Source organism: Colletotrichum gloeosporioides, assembly GCF_011800055.1.
Source record: "Colletotrichum gloeosporioides strain Lc1 chromosome Unknown consensus_73, whole genome shotgun sequence".
NCBI classification, from domain to species: domain Eukaryota; kingdom Fungi; phylum Ascomycota; class Sordariomycetes; order Glomerellales; family Glomerellaceae; genus Colletotrichum; species Colletotrichum gloeosporioides.
The window spans coordinates 36074-54276 of NW_025544718.1; the positions used below are offsets into that span (position 1 = coordinate 36074).

Consider the following 18203-nt stretch of genomic DNA (forward strand, 5'->3'; position numbering starts at 1 on the left):
GCTCAGATTTCTAGACAACAGAAGCACAACTGGAGGCATCATGAGCGAGACAACCATCGTGTCCGAGCCGGAGACAACACTTCTTCGTTTCGCTTCCGGGAATGGCCCGGTCACGCGACGGATTCTCCGCACACCACTTCGTGATGCTCTTTCTACAGAGATTCCACTCGTTGACATATCGCCGTCTTTCAGCAGGGATATTGCAAGCCGAAAACTAGTAGCTCAACAGATCCGCCAAGCTGCAACTTCTTCAGGCTTCTTTTACATTACCAACCATGGCATCGACTCGTCCGTCACTGACGCCGCCCACGAAGCCTGTCTCGAGTACTTTCGCCAGGAAGAAGAGGCGAAGATGCGTTCATGGGTTGGCAAGAGTCGCTATTTCAACGGCTACAAACCTCCTGGATCCCAGCGTATCAACAAGTCAGAGAGTGTTGATGTTCGCGAGACGTTTAGCTGGACCTACGATCCTCGTCATGATCCTGATATCAACGACGTTGAGTCCATCCCAGACGATGCGAAGCGTTTCCTCCGGGTAGAAGATTTCCATTGGGAAGGTACTTCAAATAAGCCGCAGTTCAAAAGCTCCATCATCCGTTACTGGCAGTCATGCCTGAAACTTGCTCGTGTGCTAGTGCGAGCTTTTGCATTGTCTCTGGACCTGCCGGAAGATCACTTCGACGCCAAGTTTGCGTATCCGGATGCTGCGCTGGCTCTCAATTACTACCCGCCGCTAACGAAGGCTTTGCACGGTGCTCAAGCCGACGCTGATGCACAAGTATCGATCGGATCGCACACGGACTTCCAGCTTTTCACCATTCTTTGGCAAGATGCCGTTGGGGGATTGCAAGTTCTGAATCGCCAGGGACAATGGATCAGGTAAGTCCATACCACTTCGAAAAAGAAGCGAGCCTGATACTCATTTGTGTTCTCTCGTCAGAGCAGCGCCGATTCCGGGAACTTTTGTTGTCAATATCGCTGACTATCTACAACGCATTACCAACGATCTTTACATCAGCACTGTTCATCGTGCTCAGAATCTGAGCGGAGATGAAAGGATTAGCATGCCTTTCTTCTTCGGTTTTGGTCTGCATGAGAGTTGCGGTGTTTTGGATACTTGTATTAAAGACGGGGAGAAGCCGAAGTACGACGAAATAGGTTGCGAGGCATGGGTGCAGCGAAGAGCTAGGGCAATGCATCAAGTAGAGTCTGATGGCGAAGGCGATGCATGAATTTCAAAATATCTCAATCATCAATAGGGATCTTCCGTCTTGCCAACAATACAGACCTAGTCACCTAGACCAGTCAGCTTTTAACCTTCAGTCACTCAATAGGCTCCAACAGTTGCAACGACTCAGAGCAGCGAGCACGCTAACCAAGATGGGGTAGAGGGGCCACGATATTCAACTGGAGAACCCCTGCCCTCGTTTTCGCTTTTCAGGGGCTCCAGGACTCCTTCATAACTCCGCTACTCCCCGCGCCCATTGTCCCAAGTTCTTCAGCACGCCGCCTCCATCAAATCACTCGGGCAAGTCCCGTTATCATACGTCGTAGAAAGGTTTCTCAGATATCCTACGCCCTATCCAGCGCCCTTTATCCCCACAGGTTGCAATACACGACTGCCTGGTTCTGCAGTATCATAACCATGTCGGGCGCTGATGCGGGTTCTGAGACCCCTGAGGCGGGGAACAAGAGGCGCCGTACATCCGGCATGTACCAAAGAAGGCGTGCCGTGGCCGCCTGTGGGCCATGCCGAGTCCGCAAGACGAAGTGCGACAACGTGCGGCCCGCCTGTGGTTTTTGCCAACGGAACGGCGGCCTGTGTACCTATCCAGACACAACGAACGATTTCTCAACGTAAGAGTATTTCCTCATTATTTCTGGGCATACCTATTCTAAATATTCCGTCGCAGATTTGATCCAGCTAGCTTGGCAATCCTGGATAGGATTAATCATGTAGTTAATCTTTTGGAGAGCCGCCCACCGGCACCGCTCCCGGCGGCTGAGCCCACATGCATCCCAACTATCCCACACGGCAACCAGATCTTGTCGCCGACTTCGATCAATGGACCCCAGGGGGGTTCCTGCGCTGTTGTAGATGAGACGCAGTGCCAGACAGACGATGGCCTGCCAGAAGACGATGTTATGACCCGGTTTGATATTCCGGATCTTGCGGCGGCAAGTTGGAACTGTGAGACGATATTAAGATGGCCAATATTCAGGGACACTGTTCCTGAGATCAACTCCTTCATCCTCGAACTTGAAGATGACGATCCTGATTGTATGGACGTAAGGAAATCGAATAACGCAGCCAGTCTTGGGCGAGGAGTACAAGAAGATGACTTCACTGTGCTCTCGAAAAAGTTCTTGGCATATGTGCATGTCAAGAATCCAGTTCTCGATGTACCCGACTTCAGAGCGCATGTCAAGGCCGCGATTGAGAATGGTCCACGTTGGGACGGCCCATCGTGTCTTGTAGTAAGTCGGTGCTGTCTCTTTCGCGTCACTAATTCACTTGCTTATGCCTCCGTAGCTCATAGCCTGCGCTCTGGCCTGCCTGGCCACCCATTTCGAACAGGACAGTTTTCTGAATAGCACACCTGAATCTATCCGTTCGACAGCGTCAAATTCCACCGATCCAGATACTGCCCAGGCCTACTTCTTTGCGGCGAAGAAACGACTCGGTCTTCTGGAACCCTCCCTACTTCAAGTGCAGTGCCTGTTCTTCTGTGGAGTATTTGAGATGTATTCTTTACGACCTCTCCCTGCCTGGTCGTACTTCAACCAGGCTTGCGTGCAGTTCAAGAATCTCCTGTGGAGGCGGACTCAACGACGAGCACCCGAAAATATGTCCCAGAAAGCACGACGCCTTGAGCAGCGGCTTTACTGGTCGTGCATGAAATCTGAGTGGTCAGTACTGAGCCTCTACTACGCACATGATGCAGACTAATGCGATCTTGCAGCGAGCTGAGATGCGAGATACCCCTGCCTTCGAGCGGCATTACTCGATTGAGCTACCCTGACTTGTTTCCTTCGCCTCCTTCAGAGGTTGCTACGCCAGCGCCACAGCCAAGTTCGCTGGACATTCTTGAAGACGATATCCAGCCAGAAGAGGAGAAAAGCTGGTTTTACTACCTCGCTGAAATCTCGTCTCGAAGGATGATCAACCGGGCGATATCGATCATGGGTTACCATGGTGAAGAAGCTTGGATTCGAAATATTGCGAAAGTCATTGAGAAATATGAAGACTTTGATCAACAGATCAATGTTTGGTGAGTAGTTGGCCGCCCTGAGCTATGATCCTCGAAAATCTCTGCTACGAAGCTTGGCCGCTGATGCTTCTTGTAGGTGCTGTCATATTCCGTCACAGATCAATTGGCAAAATCGCGAACACTCTAGTAATGAGCTAGTCCATTACATCCAAAACCGAGCGGAGAGTTGTCGCGAATGGATCCATCGCCCGTTCGTGTACTACGTAATCCACCAGCCCCCCGACGACGCATGGATTCCCCGCGTCTTGCCGTTAGCGGAGAAGGGTCTTGAGATCGCAGTCGAGCTGCTACTCGACGCTAATCCGCACCATCGCCATCACGGAACCTGGTTCATGGCCAGAGCGGCGATGACCCGTGCTCTTCTGGTCCTGGCGGCGGTCAAGAGCGGTAGGTTCCGACTGCCGGACCGATGGAAACATGCGGTGGACTCGGCCACATGGGCTTTGCAGCGCTGGTATGGCGAAGCTCCGGATTTGCGTAAGGCGGCGTCTGTGCTGGAGGAACTCATGGGTCAGATCGTCAGGTCCGAGGTGTAGACAGGGTCTGTGTCCAGGAACGCTTTGCCTAAAAATGGTCCGACCCCTCGGTCTGTCAGACGTTGGAGATAGCTGTCTGTCAAATAGGATCTTCTCCAGCTTTGCCGGTCACCTTGAAAGTTCCGGCGACCGAACGCGTGTGTATTTCGAGAAACATGTGCATTAAGTGGTGCGGTCCATGGCGGATTTAAGGACGAGGCGAATGAAGCGAATGCACAACCCGATTGATTATTCGACACGATCCAGAGAAGCAGCCAAACGCTTAGACATAGCGGCACCACTCAATGCATCGGAGAGATCAACAGCCGACTCGCAATCCCGTGGCTTTCCACGTTGAGTCTTGGATTTCAATAGAGCAAACAGTATTGCGAGATGTATTTGGTTTGTTCCTAATGTGAATGTTTTGTGGTAAATTGAGTGACATAACAGCAAAGAATGTAAAGGCTCTGAAGGCGGCTTTTGTCGGCTGGTTGCCAATTGACATGCCGTCTTTATCCATGATTGGCGCAAAACAGACGCGCAATGATGGAAGGCTTTCCGTTCGGCTGAGCTTTGCCAGTATGCTTTGGTCTTATTTGAGACATTGCCACGAATGCCTTCACAGCCAAAATCATTTGGCAGTCCCATTACTTGGAATCCTCGAATTCACTGCAAGAGTAATTTGACTATGATGCGACCATCTGTTAGCTGAAGGCCTGGAATTATCCCCTTTTTGTATTGACATCACAGAGAGTGGCGTGACGTAATTGGCCGGTCGTCTTCTGGTGGTTTTGTCTTAGCTCGATGGGCGCATGCCACACGATTGACCCTCCATGTGATGGTTTGAGACCCTTTGGGAGCTTCAACCCACCATCAGCCGGATGGTTCAAGGGACCACGTGTGGCTCATGCTTACTGGCTGGTGGCCCCCAACTTCTCTTCCTCCGATCTCCTTTTCTTCATCGGGTCCCCATTTCGATTCTCCGGTCGGGTTGCGTATCCGCGCGTCATTTAGACTTCATAGCTGGTCCGCTCCGAACAGCTGTCAGCTTAGTGTCGTTTCGTCTGCGTCTTGTCGGGCGTCTGTTCTCGAGGGGCCGATCCTTCAGCTGGCCGTATGTTCGGTCTGAACCGGCAGAATGCAACCCAATATTGCATGTCAAGATCGTTTGGTTTTGACGAATGACGAATGTGTTCAAGGTGAGGTGCAAGTTTATGTTGAAGCAACTACACCATGTCTGGATCTTGCAGCTTGTATTCCTATTTGCTTGAATGTGCTGCAAGATGCAAATGCACCCGGCAGTTTTCTCCGTCGAAACTGGGCTTAGAAAAAGTCTTTGCGCAAGCTGAAGTCCAATCATATGATCAGGATGATTGCGCAAAGTTTGCGGAAGGCCCAACGGCGAATGCGACGATTTCAGATGTTGCCCATGCTGCAGACGTGATGTCCTCAATTTCGTACATCTCATATCTCGAAAGCTCATTTCTTAGAACTAAATTTGGTGGATAGGGAAACATTCAGCTAGCAAAGACTTGGTAGGACAGGTGTTCCAGCTGGTCGCGTGGTCGGGCTTTTCTCAAAGCCTGAGATGGTCCGGACAAAGCTGAGCCACACCACCTCAAAAAGTTGGGATGAAGCTATTGTCACCTTGACCTCACGGGGTCCTTGTCCCAGTCAGACACCTTCACCTGGACGTGCTCCTGCATTCACCTTGACCTCCCTCGGGTCATCCTTCTTTCAGAGAAACCTCCGCCATTTTCTTCCAGTCGCCAATTTTCTTTCCTCTTTCCTTCTTCTCTCTTGGTAGATGGTACCCTTTCCTCCACAGCCCATACTTTCCACCGACTACCAAGTCACCTCACCGATCTGTATGAGATTCGGCCGCAGTTGACGACTGAGCGAGACAGAACCCTCTTCTGGATTCTGGACACGCTGCTCTTGTCACCAAGAAACCGGAACTCACCATGGGCCTGATTCTGCCTTCTCGCTCCTCATCATCTTCGTCGTCATGTTCGACTTGCAGCTCCAGTTGTAGTTCGAGCTGCAGCTGTTCAAGCTGCATTTCGACCTGCTCTTCAAGATCTGAGTGGGATAGGATTTGCGGTGTCAAAGGTTGCTCCCGGAAGCATGCCTACATACGTCGAGAGGGATCCATCAGGTTGTACTCCGAGTTTTGCGTGGAGCGTAAGTCATCAAAATATCCTCAATCTTTCAACCCATGCAGGTGGCTGAAAAGCTTTTCTAGATACATGCAAGTTCTGCGTCTTTGGCGAGTCTATGTGCACGCGATCAAAAGAGAAGCGACATCGCTTCTGCTCTCTGCGTAAGTCCCCTTTCCTCCCGTCATGACCAAGTATCTGACAATTTGCTTTTTGCAGACCGGGAGTGCGGATTCAAAGACTGCACACGTCGAGGGGATTGTCCGCTCGGCGTCGCTTTGCCGTGGTTTTGCTCGAGCCGTAAGTTTTGCCTGGTGCAGAGTCCGGGAGCATGACGCTGACTGGCAGCTCGAACAGACATCTGCCGCGTCGAGGGATGCTTCAAGGAAAGGCCCGGGGACTGTGGCTACTGCAAAGACCACCGTTGTTCGACTGGAAAATGCTTCGAAAGACGAATACTGGACGCGGATTATTGCATCGACCACGTGGCAAGGATTTGCCGCGAAGAGGGCTGCCGCGAAACGGTCCATCTGGATTTCCGCTGCATCAAGCACCAGAAATGCCCTTTCAAAGACTGCAAATTATGGCGACATCGGCACAAGGATGGATTATGGGATCATTGCGAGAAGCGTAATGCACTTGTCTTTCCTTGTATGGAATCTTGAGAGGCTAACGTGAAAATAGACTACCGAGAGCTACGATGCATCTACAAAGACTGCGACAAATTGTGTCTCCCCAACTGTCGGTACTGTGGCTATCACAAATGCACCTTTGAGGGCTGTCTGAATTTTCGCGACAACGAGAAAGACGTCGAAAGACTATTCTGCCGCGATCACGGCTGCGAGGTGACCCGTTGCTATGCCGTCGCAATTATTGTCAAAAAGGGGGCTTTTGGCACCTATTGTCGCCGACATACCTGCAGGACTACCGACTGCCGCGAAGTTTGTATAAGTGGCGAGTACTGTGAAAAGCACTCTTGCAATTGGGATGGATGCGACAGAATTCGTATAGGAGGGGGGACATTTTGCGAGGAACACGAATGCAGAAGATCTGGCTGCGGCAATAAAGCCAGACTTCGTCTTGGCTATTGCGAAGAGCACTGCTGCAAGATCGACAAGTGCCTCAATTTCAACGATACAGGATCTGACAAGTTGTGCTACGAGCATTCTCGGACGGAGCTGCATAAGAAGATTAAGCATCTGGAAGACAGGTTGCGCGGTCGGGGCTATGAGTCGCACCATTACGATGATCTGAAATGCCGCCATGACAAGCTTGCCAGAGACTACGACAGCTGTCTACTTCGGTTGAACGAGAGCAGGGAGGAAATTCGGATTCTCCGGAGCACTTGGATTTCGGAGGAAGACAACCGCATTTGGAGAAAGGATCTGGAGGACCGAAACGCACGGTTGCTGCTGGACCTGGAGCGCGAGCAAAGGAGGGTCGAGCACTGGGAGCGCAAAGCGGGCGAGGTGCTGCGCCGAGTCGACGAATTGGAGGAGCTCCTTGCAGAAGAAAGACTTCGATTTCCGCCAACGGATGGGTACGAGCGTCGCATTTCGGACCTTGTGCGCAAAGTTGAGATTCTCGAAGAGGAACTCCGGATCGAGCGCGAAAACCACACGCTTCACGAAGGCCGACGATACGAAGTCGAAAAACTGTTACGCACAATCGCGGAGCTTGAGAGAAAGCTCGCAGACGAGCACATTAGGTCGGCAAGGGTTGACGAGCTCTTCAAAAAGGTGGAGATACTCCAGGCCATGCTCGCTGGCGAGAGGGAGCAGAAGGACATCCTGTTGGAGGACATTGCCAAGCGCGATGAATACGACCGATGTTATCGTGAAAGATACGAACGTCGTAGATGGAGAAGGGGCAGTTTTGAGAGAAAACGACCGTTTCCTGAACGGGTCGAGCGCGTCGTCGAACGGGAGCGGGTTTATGGCGTCGGATGCTGAGTGACGTGAGGCTGGATAAAGGTCCCCCGGTCTCGACAGTGTGTGCAAGTATGGGAGGGCACTCTGCATAATCAACTGGCATTAGTTTGTTTGGCGGACAGAGAGGAAAAGATACCCAATGGCGTATGAATGAGAAAATGAAGTCCCTATCTCAGCTTCGAAACATTTGTTCTGACATTGAAAGCCAAACCTTCCTCCGCCTTATCTAGGCCCGCGGGTTCTTCATCACCATGGACCACCCAGATACCTCGGTCGTGTATCGTGACGAGCAATAAGCGTCTGGTTGGCACCGCAAACCAAACACCTGGAGTATTTCACAGGGCAAGGTGAGCTCTCTGATGTGTAAGGGCTCAACTACAATCCCCGTTGTCGTTTCTAATGTCTAAGAAGCAGTCCCATTGTGAGAGTAGCCGCTGTGATAAATCAATGGCGGACAACGCGTCGCTCTCATACCTTGCAACTGCACCACAATCTCTTTCACCGCAGATGCCCTCGCTTTGGATCTTCAATTGGTTAAATAAAGAACAAGTAACAGAACAATTTGATCGCAGGTGCAACCGCATTGTCTCGAGGCCTTGGACTCGTCTTGTTTGTTCATGATATGAGACCTCTGATCCCTTTGATCTTCTTGTCATTCCTCTTTGTGAAAAGCTGAATTATTTCAAGAACAATGCTATTGTTAGTTCCGTGCCATTTGCCCCTCTTCGTATTATATAACGAAGAGCCAACCCGTAGCAAATATGTTAGCCTCATCAGTCACTCAAACACAACAGCATCCATTATCTACACATCATCACTTAATACAACAATTTCGAATAGCCATTTTATCAACCCGATCACACCTCCAGATTACATTTCCAATCAATCAACATGTGTCACGGCACCAACAAATACACCATCTGCCCCTGTATTAACCGGGAGTGTCCGCAGCGTCAGGGTTGCGAACTCAGCAACGATGTTCTCCGATCCGATGAAATAGGTCACGTCACTGACGTGAAGTCTCAGGCGCAATGGGAAGACATAGAACGTTGCGGAAGATGGTGGCTGGAGCAACCAGCCGAGATTTCCACTAACCCAAGAGTATCCCCCGAAGGTCGCTGCCCTGACTTTGAAGAAACCCAGGTCAAGCGCATGGGATACATGTGCCACCAGTGCCAACAAGAACAGCAAGTTCAATGTGGACATGCTCGTTACGATGACCCTCGAGTTGCAATTCCATATGCACTGTATCCAGCTGACAGGAGACCACAGCCTGGATACCGCCAGCCTGAGCCTCAAGTACCTGTCAACCTTCCCGATGCTGCCCCTCAACGGTTCCCTCAGCCAGAAAGTTATGATCGGCAAATCAGAAGAAAATACCCTCTACGTACTTTCGGAGCTCCTTCTCTTTTCTCTATTCAACCCCAGAAGGAGTGGGCCGGTCTCTCCATTTTTGACTTTTCAGCTCCTCGACTTGGAAGTGGACAGTCTTATGAAGATGAGAAGACCGAGTTCTACCATACACTTCCGATGGCGCTGTGCGAAGACATGGACATCGACCCAGTGATCTACGAGATTCCGGACTCGCACGGGTCCATTAACCAACACCCATTCCCGCCGCCCAATGCCCGAGCCAACCGGGGTCGGCGTCGAGACTTCGTCCATGATTCAACGAGTTTCGGTGCCATTGGTGATGGCCGTCTTCTTCCTGGTAGCTCCCCGGCTACCAATGGTGGCCGAAACCCGTACGGTGCTATTGGTGATGCGTTTCCACACCCGGATAGTTCTGCTGATAACTCTTACAACTCTTCGAACAGCACTGGAAATTCGTCCCGACAGTAGTCGCTTTGTCACCTCTTACTGATTCTGTGTCCAGGGCCAGAATTTCGATCATCAGCGCACATGACGCAAGTCAACAACAGTCATGAAAGGTACATTGAGGAAAAGAACGAAGAGAAAATAAGTAGAAAGGGGAATGGGGAAAGCATATTAGATAAGGCGAGTAGTTTGGCCATTTTTATAGACATCTTAGGTGTTTGTGGTAATATTATTTTGGCTTTGTTTCAATTCCATCGGCTGACAAGTTTGAGTGGTACCACTGCATGCATCTGAAAAATGACTTGACGAGCTCAGAAAAGCATCGAACCGTCAAAGACAGTGTCGTGATCGCTGTCTAGCTCTTCCCAATATTCAGGCCCCGACAATAGAACTCTTAGGTTTTCCATCCCGCGCGTCCGTGCCGCGCAAAGCTCGGTGTAGAAACAAGCCAGCTCATCTTTCGTTGTTTCCAGTGATCTGATGATGCGCAGCTTCTGTATAGATGCGGGCAGGGATTGTATCAAACCTGTGCCTCCAAAACCAAAACTTTGAACGTCAGTGGTCAGTGACTCAAGGCTGGTGAGCGCCTCTAAGGGCACCTTCACTCTCGAACTTCCAGGCCTTCGATTCCATCTGAAAGACACTGTGAGACTCTTCAACGTCTTTGCGTGCTTCGATAGAGAAGTGATAACCCTAGCCAAATCCTCTGGCTGGCCGCGCCAGATAGTGCACTCCAGCCGACTCAACTTTTCCATACTTGAAATGATGGTCTCTAGACGAGAGGGCGTGATTACGCATTGAAAGATGCACAGGCTTGTGAGATTGGCAGGCAGAGTCTGGCTCGGATAGTTGAAATCGCACATGAAGAGGCGGAGTTTGGTGAGATTTGGCGCCCGCTCTAGCACATGATCGAGCTCGCCTGCTCTCAACCCTGCCTGTAAGACGTAGAGATAGTCGAGGCCTGGGAAGCTAATGTGTGTCGTATTGCCAAGTTCGGGAAGAAGGCTCTCGAACGCTGGGCGGTAGATTCCCCTGCGCTGGCAAAATTCCAGCTCAATACTCTGGATGCGGTGCGCCTGAAACATTGCGAGCTCGATGAGAATGTCTGTATTCCAGGTATACTCGTGCCAAGTCCCACGCAAGTAGACTTTGAGTTGCTCCGCTATCTCAGAGACAAATGCGACATCTTCCTTGTCAATGACTTGAGGAGGTGTTCCTCCAGCAGCCCACTTCGTCTCTGCCGTGAATCGTCTTGTGTATCCAGCACAGTGAGGCCGAGATTTCCAGCATTTCAAAAGCGACAGAAGTGGCTTCGCGGTTGCGTCGGGAATGTAGACGAACTCATAGAGCAGTGGCTCAATGAGGTCGCGAAGTGTGCGCGATGTGCGACAGACTTTGGCCATTGTCGACAAACTCTGATTGACGCGCTCGGTGCTGAAGGATGGCTTGGCATCTTCGAAGCGAAACCGGTATGGCCCCGGATTGGGTTCCGTTAGCTCGGAGAGGATCTTGTAGACCAGCTCTGTGGGCAGGTCGAGTAACGTTGTCATTTTGGTGGTTCATACAATTGAGCTGTGTTAGGTTTGACGATTCAGCGTGGAACGGGGGTGCGTCTTCAATTCAACTGAAGTACCAAAGATCGATTTTGAGATTCAGGGGTGCCGAGCAGGCTGGGCATCGTTTAAAAGGGTGGGCAACCCCTGCATGGTGTTGGTCGTCGAGGTTGTTGGGTGCGCTTAGCGAGTCGTTGCCTAAGTAGGATTACCCGGCCGCTCACAAGTGGAGAGATATGTCAGGAGATTGCGTTGCCGGCTTCCAACGGATGTGGATAATTGGCTAATAATGCATGCTTGGCAGCGCAGGGTTGAGGCGCGTTGCGACAGGGCTTCAGCCAGCCTGATTCTATCTGTAGAGTAGACTGAAAAGAGTAATCAAGGCTTCCGGCAAATTGATTGATTGAGCCACGGATGGCCGCCGTCACTTCAACTTTGAGATTCAAAACCGAACTTACCAAACGGTAAGTCGTCTACCGGCACTCTGGACAGCTACCGTAGCTGCCTACGCCGTCAGGATTGACAGGTTCCAATAGAGGTTTAGCTTCATGATCAGCGAACGGGGGTGGCGGATGCAGTCCGCTATGCCTGTGTGGTTTGAATATTGAACATGAGGTAAGCTCAAACGACAAATAATTCGTCTTTTTCTTAAAAATCCCACCCGTGTTTTGACACTAGGTTCCCGTGGTCAAGAGCCGAAGAGGGGAAGACGTTGACAAGCTTCGGATCTGATATGCGACCTAATTAAGCAAATTGAGAACGCCACCACCGGGGTAAAGAATTACATCCCGCGTCAGGAACTGTTCGTTTTGATGGCTGAAGAATTCCGTCAAATCAGTGTATGAATTTGACTTTATCAACTAGCGCCATGTTCGTCCCATGGCCATCGGCATCATGTTTGTTTGTAGCTTAAAGAAATCTGGCGGGAGGATAGACGCTTAGTCATCACGCAGTTGACCCCAGTGTCCCGAAATTCCCCGCGCTCCGGCCGAACATTAATCGCATGCCAAACTCCGTCAACCCCAGATTCACCACGCGATCTGTGGATCATGTCAACTTCCGTGGGCGGCGCCGAGGGCGAGCACGTTGCATCCGATGGCCACGCGCTGCCGCAAGCCCCGCGTAAGTCGCGGAAAGCGGGGATCGGTGCCCTCCTTGCCTTGGTGCTGCTGGTGAATCTGGCCGCGAGTCTCTATCAACTGCCCCTGAACAGAGTCGTCGAGCGTCGACTCTGTAGCGAGCACTACCTGGCTGCGGATCCCTCGGTGATCGATCGGGATGGCAGTGTGGACGAAACCTTGTGCAAGATCGACAGCGTTCAGCAACGGCTGGCATGGATTCAAGGAACGATGGAAACGGCGTGGATCGTGGGAGGTAAGGACTAGATTGCCACATGTCGGGAAGAAACACGGTTGACGATATTCTAGATTTTGTCATGACCATACCGCTGGGTTTCTTTGCTGAGAGATACGGCCGGCGCACTATCCTGTCTCTTAACCTCGTACCTCGGATCTTCATGTTGGCCTGGGCCGTTCTCGTCGGTTATTTCGAACAGGCGCTCCCGACTCGAGCCATCGTTGCCTCTCCGTTTCTCTCCGTGTTGGGGGGCGACTGTGTGTTCAACTCGATTACGTACGCAATCGCGTCTAGTATGACCGATGATCACGTTGAGAGGTAAGCATGTCGTCCATTCCCGCCACGTATCTGTAAAGCTAACCGGGTCTCGAAGGGCCACATATTTCGGCTGGATGAGTTCCGTCTCCTATGTTGTAGCGCTTCTTGGCCCCGCTCTTGCATCGGCCACCATGAGCCTGCTACTATGGCTTCCCTTCTGGATTGGGATATGCCTCCTCCTCCTGGCGATTCCGGCCATCTCTCTTGTCGAAGACTCGTCCTCTGCCCATTCACTTTCATCCAGGGCACGCCATGGAGATGAGCAGTCGCGTCCACTTCTCTCTTCCCCAGTCTTGAAAGCCCAGAACGCCAATCCCTCACTAGTGAGATCTGTCATCCAACGATTTGGCGTCTTGCGCTCCATCATTGCGAGCCATCCGCGAAATATGACGCTTCTGCTCATCAGTTACGTCTTGACCTCTCTCGCAAGCTCAGATACGAAGCTCCTGGTTCAGTACATTTCAAAGCGGTACCACTGGACATTCGCCTCCACTGGCTATCTGCTTTCGGCAAAGGCCGTAGTAAACTTCACCCTTCTGACCGTCATCATTCCAGCACTGCTTCGCTCGCGTCGGAACGCCTCCCGGCACCTATCGCCTGAGCTCTCGAGTCACCGGATGAACATGTACTATGCCAACGTCTGCCTCATCGTGTCTGTTCTCGGCGCTTTGGCAATTTCTGTGGCTACAAGTACTTGGATGCTTGTTCCGTCCCTTTTCCTGTATGCACTGGGCTCCGCATTGCCGGTCTTCACTCTATCATTGTTGAAGTCGCCGTTCATTGCCCCCAAACGGAATGATCAGCAGCTGGACACTGCAGACCCGGACTCTCACATCTTTTCCATCGTAATGATGGTTAAGACATCTGGATCATTGCTTGGGGCGCCGCTTATGATGGTTCTTTGGGTGAAGGCGATCGCTTTGGGTGGTGCGGCATTGGGCATGCCCTATTTGGTATCCGCGAGTTGTTACTTGGCTGCTATCTTTGTACTAGCAAACATACGAACATGGTAGAGAACTCCCATCTATTCACTGGTTACTAAACTCCTCGACACTCTTGTTCTATATCTCAATATCTGAAAGGCATCTTTCCTGGCAAGATATAGACCGGTTTAATTACAAAGCCGTCGGTTTTGAACACGCTCCAATCCAGTCGCACCGATATACGCCCGTCAGGGGTCACGGCTGATGTGGATCGGTCATAGATTGAGGGAAAATGTCTCTCATGCTCCTTGAAATAACAAAACCAGTCAGGCACGTCCAAAATGCCAGGGAAATATGTATTTTCGCTTCGTCTGTGAATTCCTACAACCAGGCTGGCTAGATGTGCTCCGCTAGCTTGGACGAAGTAAAACTCTGTAGCACTGGTAGACGATGTATCAGAGGGTGCCACCGGAAACAAGTTCCTGGAGAGTGGCTCGAGCCGTAGCTGCGATGTGCCCCCAATCGGGAAAGCTCCAAACAAGTCACAGCCAACAGCATCATCAAAGATAAGTAAAATTGCCGACGCGCTCACCCTCGACCGAGATATCCCCAGCTCCCAGCCTCGCAGAGCCGCGTCTAAGTCTACATTGAGATTGGGTAACGGGCGAATGCAAACTTCCTTGAGCGCGGAGGCCGAATTAGACAATGCGTCTAGCTCGTTGAGGACGACTAGGTCCGGTGGGATCGGGAATCTCTGCGCTATTGTGGCGGAATCGTCCACGACGCTTTTGGTTGCCTCTCCAAGCGGAAGGATTGTCTTCAAAGTGATACAAACTCGACTCTGTAGGAAGTGTTTGTTGTGGTGAGCAGTGAGAATGGCCAGCTCTATTCCGCCACCCAGTCTCAGCGTAGGAAATCTGATGCGTAAACCGGCGTTCGTCATGACGTACGATGTTGTCTTTGACCATGGCGACCAATGAACGGTCGATGTTGATCCATAAAGACGCCCGTCCTTGAATAGTGATGGCTCAGGCGCAAGCAAGCTGCCCCAGTTCAACGGAACAATATTTTTATCCCAAGGCCAACAAAATATTGTCTGGTCATTGGAACCTTTGATGATCTCTTCTTGTAACCGAGCAAAAGCTTTCATACCCTCGCCGTATAGAAGAGGCATGTTCAAGTCGAAGATACCCAACATACAGTAGGCCAAGTCCTCGACTCTCGTTGTTTTTCTTGTGGATAGCCATGACATCTTTTCCGATATACTGGGCTTTTCTATCACCACCGATCTAGAGGAAGGATCTCCGACAAAGGCGTCTGCAAGATAAAATTCGTCTATGTTTGTGGCAGTTGAGATACGTCGAGACAACCAACTGCGGGTGCCTAGTGACTTCCAGTTGCAGTCGAAGAATATGAGCCGCGTCGGGCCTAGGAGCTCTTGGAGAGTCCAACCACGGGTGAACCAGCGACTGTAAATGAAACCCGTTTCGTCATCAATCTCCAATCCCGTTCTCTCATCTGATAGGTCAGAGGAGGTGTAGTAAAATGGTGGGCCGAATTGAACATCGTCTAGAAACGCAAAGCAAACTTGGGCGTCTCGATACCAGGCGAACATGGAGTTGATTGCCTCAGAAAGCTCTGCCGAACTCTCCTTGTTGATGCAATTTGTGTCAACCCACAGGTACCTCAGACCCTCTTTCTGTGTCTGATGGCAGGCGTTGAGGATTTTGGTGTAACCCGACTTTGACTGGATCGCAGCTGAGTCCCGCTGTTCCCACTCCCTGAAAGTGACCTCATCCGTGCCGTGCCATGTATGAGAGAGTATAGCGTACTCAGGGATTTTGCCAAAGAACTCTTCAGTCTGCAGCGTCTCGACGTCAATGAGCCACATGATGGCGACTGCTGGGCGCTGTGTTCACATGGTTCCGAGAGGGTGTTTTGAGAGATTTGCACTTTGGGCTGGCATGCGGGTGTGCGACCCGGCATTGGGTCAGATGACTGCCATTTTATTCAGTGTCACGCAACTCGTGATTGGATCGCTTTATCATGAGCTGCATGCACACTTAGCTCGCAGGGCATCAGCACCTGTCGACCGGTCGAAATCTCGTGCAAAGTATCGCCAAAGACCCTTCTTTTGAGACGCATTTCATTTGTACTCACAGAAACAGTAATGTACTTGCTGCGTGTATGATTTGATTGAGATGGCTGGTTGCTTGGCAGGCAAGGCCTCCGACGCTCTCAGGAGTGCAACAGTTTCAGGGGCGGCTTCACCGTGAGAGACGGTCGCGTTCTTATCGACACTGAGACGCTTATCGATAAGCTGGGAGCGGCAGAATGTGCAGCCAATCAGACCGTTCTCAGACACGATGACTGGCTCACCGCTTGCGGCGATACCGAGAGGATGCTGACATAATGCCGTTATCAGCCATCTGTCCAAGACTTTATCAGCAACATCCCGTTATCAGACTGCGAACCTCATCTTTTGGATCCACTTCTCCCACTCTTCAACTCATCGTGGGACCAGGATGTCGCGCGATTCCACGACGGGCGCAAATGCCGACCCGCAGGCCGGATCGCAAGCTCAAGCTCAGCAAGCTCAACAAGCGCAGTCGTCGCATTCACGAGCGCAATCCCGCATCCTGTCCGTCACGACTTCCGTCCCCAGGCAGCTTGCCCTGCTCCCCGATGAGTTGCTCCTGCACATCTTCGAGGCCGTCGGCCGCACCTCGCGCAGCGACCTTTGCGCCGTGAGTCGTGTCAATAGGGCCTGGCATGAGCTCGCCGACGCCATCCTCTATCGCCAGGTGCGCTTCGACGACCCAGAGCAGCACCTCGTCTTCTCAGAATCCCTCAGCCGTCGCATGCGTCGCGGTTCTGCCATCCAGGACGTCAGCCTCGAGTATCCCGCCCACGAACTCTCGCACCTGAGACTCGATGGGCCGATTCATGGCTCACACCACCCGCCGACCCGCTTTGAGGCCCTCAGTCGAACCATCAGCACCATGAGCAACCTCGCGACCCTCGAGGTGTCCGTCCCCGTCACTCTGCTTCACGGAATCGGCGCTCTCTTCAATGGCCCCTTCGACTTGGCTTGCTTGAAGCACTGCACGCTATTTTACCAGTGTCCCGACGATGCGTACTGGGATCTCCGCGAGAATGTCCACATCTTTGCGCACCCGACACTGGAGACGCTAGTCATCAGGCGAGCGAAGCTGGATTACCGCGGCTTCGACCTCATTGAGCGACCCCACGAAACAGCGCTGCACAAGCTGCATCTCATCGAGTGCGACATCAATGATGATGCGCTGTCGGATATTCTCGAATTTCCCGAGGGTTTGAAGGAGTTCGTTATGACGCAGTTGGAGCAGCCAAGCCCGGAATTGGAAGAGAGTTCAGACAATTTTAGCGACTACATCCTAGCACTCAACTCCCAGGGTCACTCACTCGAGGCAATCACCATCGACCACCCAACGCTTGGTGGCAGGAAACCCGTCAGGATGAGAGATTTTGAGAAGGTCAAGTCGTTGAGGTTGAACTGGGACTACCAGCTTTTTGGCAAGTCATCAAAGAAGCCACGCATGCACTCTGTTGGTCTCCCACCAAACCTGGAAGTCTTGGAATTTTTCAACGAGCTTGGGACGGATGAGGAAGTCACCGAGTTGCTCGAATACACGTTGCAGGTGGCGAGTGTCACTCACAGCATGCTCAAGACTGTCGTGGCTGTTCAGGGTGATAATGGCAGTGTGCCGAAGGAAATTGTTGCCGCATGCAAAACCGGAGGCGTGAAGTTGGATATAATCGGTGCTTTTGATATAGACGAAGACGACTAGAACCAGAACACTGGGATGAGAATGGACATGAGCGTAGAGCATGATAGAGGAGAAGAGCAACAGCTGCGGGAAGTAGAGAGTAGGAGGAAGACATAGAGTCGTAGACTCATAGAATTGCGCGTCGCTCTCTTTAGATTTCCTTAGACGATAGATATGACACTCATGAAAAGAGAACTTGTATAAGATGAGGCAAGACTACTAAGGTTGAATTCAGCAGCGCCGCACTTGAATGCTTCTTCGCTAGCGCTATACCTCCATGATCATGAAGCGCCACCGCGCGTTTGCGACTCATTTCCACTGCTATCGCAACTGCACTCAAACTGCTGCAAGACTAGAATGACCAGCAACTATGCAGTCAGCGCAATAATTGCCGTAAACGGGAACAAGAGAGGTGCAATTAGTGCATATGTGACATATGCACTTGTAGGCGCCGTGGCTGCGCGAGGGGCTGGGCTTGGTCTTTTTGGGTTGCACCATTGCTAGATATTGAGACGTAGACCTTAGTCGAATTTTGTCCGTGTGTTTGAA

At 51.5% G+C, this 18203-nt stretch overlaps 7 protein-coding genes across 7 annotated transcripts; 5 read left to right on the forward strand and 2 right to left on the reverse strand.

Annotated features, from left to right (window-relative positions):
- Nucleotides 1-40: 40 nt before the first annotated feature.
- On the forward strand, nt 41-3808 carry GCG54_00006973 (2-oxoglutarate-Fe(II) type oxidoreductase; the record flags this gene model as incomplete). Its single annotated transcript, XM_045406963.1, has 7 exons — nt 41-879; nt 941-1207; nt 1636-1857; nt 1914-2478; nt 2534-2910; nt 2964-3272; nt 3349-3808. 7 exons carry the CDS (start codon nt 41-43, stop codon nt 3806-3808), a joined length of 3039 nt encoding a protein of 1012 aa, XP_045259873.1.
- A 2324-nt stretch (nt 3809-6132) lies between these two features.
- On the forward strand, nt 6133-7898 carry GCG54_00006974 (uncharacterized protein; the record flags this gene model as incomplete). The annotated part of the gene is made up of 2 exons (XM_045406964.1): nt 6133-6576; nt 6642-7898. 2 exons carry the CDS (start codon nt 6133-6135, stop codon nt 7896-7898), a joined length of 1701 nt encoding a protein of 566 aa, XP_045259874.1.
- An 870-nt stretch (nt 7899-8768) lies between these two features.
- Nucleotides 8769-9719, forward strand: GCG54_00006975 (uncharacterized protein; the record flags this gene model as incomplete). The annotated part of the gene is made up of 1 exon (XM_045406965.1): nt 8769-9719. One exon carries the CDS (start codon nt 8769-8771, stop codon nt 9717-9719), a length of 951 nt encoding a protein of 316 aa, XP_045259875.1.
- Nucleotides 9720-10006: 287 nt separating this feature from the next.
- GCG54_00006976 (uncharacterized protein) lies at nt 10007-11245 on the reverse strand (the record flags this gene model as incomplete). The annotated part of the gene is made up of 1 exon (XM_045406966.1): nt 10007-11245. One exon carries the CDS (start codon nt 11243-11245, stop codon nt 10007-10009), a length of 1239 nt encoding a protein of 412 aa, XP_045259876.1.
- Nucleotides 11246-12297: 1052 nt separating this feature from the next.
- GCG54_00006977 (uncharacterized protein) lies at nt 12298-13935 on the forward strand (the record flags this gene model as incomplete). The annotated part of the gene is made up of 3 exons (XM_045406967.1): nt 12298-12622; nt 12676-12922; nt 12978-13935. The coding sequence occupies 3 exons, from the start codon at nt 12298-12300 to the stop codon at nt 13933-13935; spliced, it is 1530 nt and encodes a 509-aa protein (XP_045259877.1).
- Nucleotides 13936-14543: 608 nt separating this feature from the next.
- GCG54_00006978 (Vegetative incompatibility protein HET-E-1) lies at nt 14544-15736 on the reverse strand (the record flags this gene model as incomplete). Its single annotated transcript, XM_045406968.1, has 2 exons — nt 14544-14686; nt 14743-15736. 2 exons carry the CDS (start codon nt 15734-15736, stop codon nt 14544-14546), a joined length of 1137 nt encoding a protein of 378 aa, XP_045259878.1.
- A 634-nt stretch (nt 15737-16370) lies between these two features.
- GCG54_00006979 (uncharacterized protein) lies at nt 16371-17675 on the forward strand (the record flags this gene model as incomplete). The annotated part of the gene is made up of 1 exon (XM_045406969.1): nt 16371-17675. The coding sequence occupies one exon, from the start codon at nt 16371-16373 to the stop codon at nt 17673-17675; it is 1305 nt and encodes a 434-aa protein (XP_045259879.1).
- Between the last annotated feature and the right edge of the window lie 528 nt (nt 17676-18203).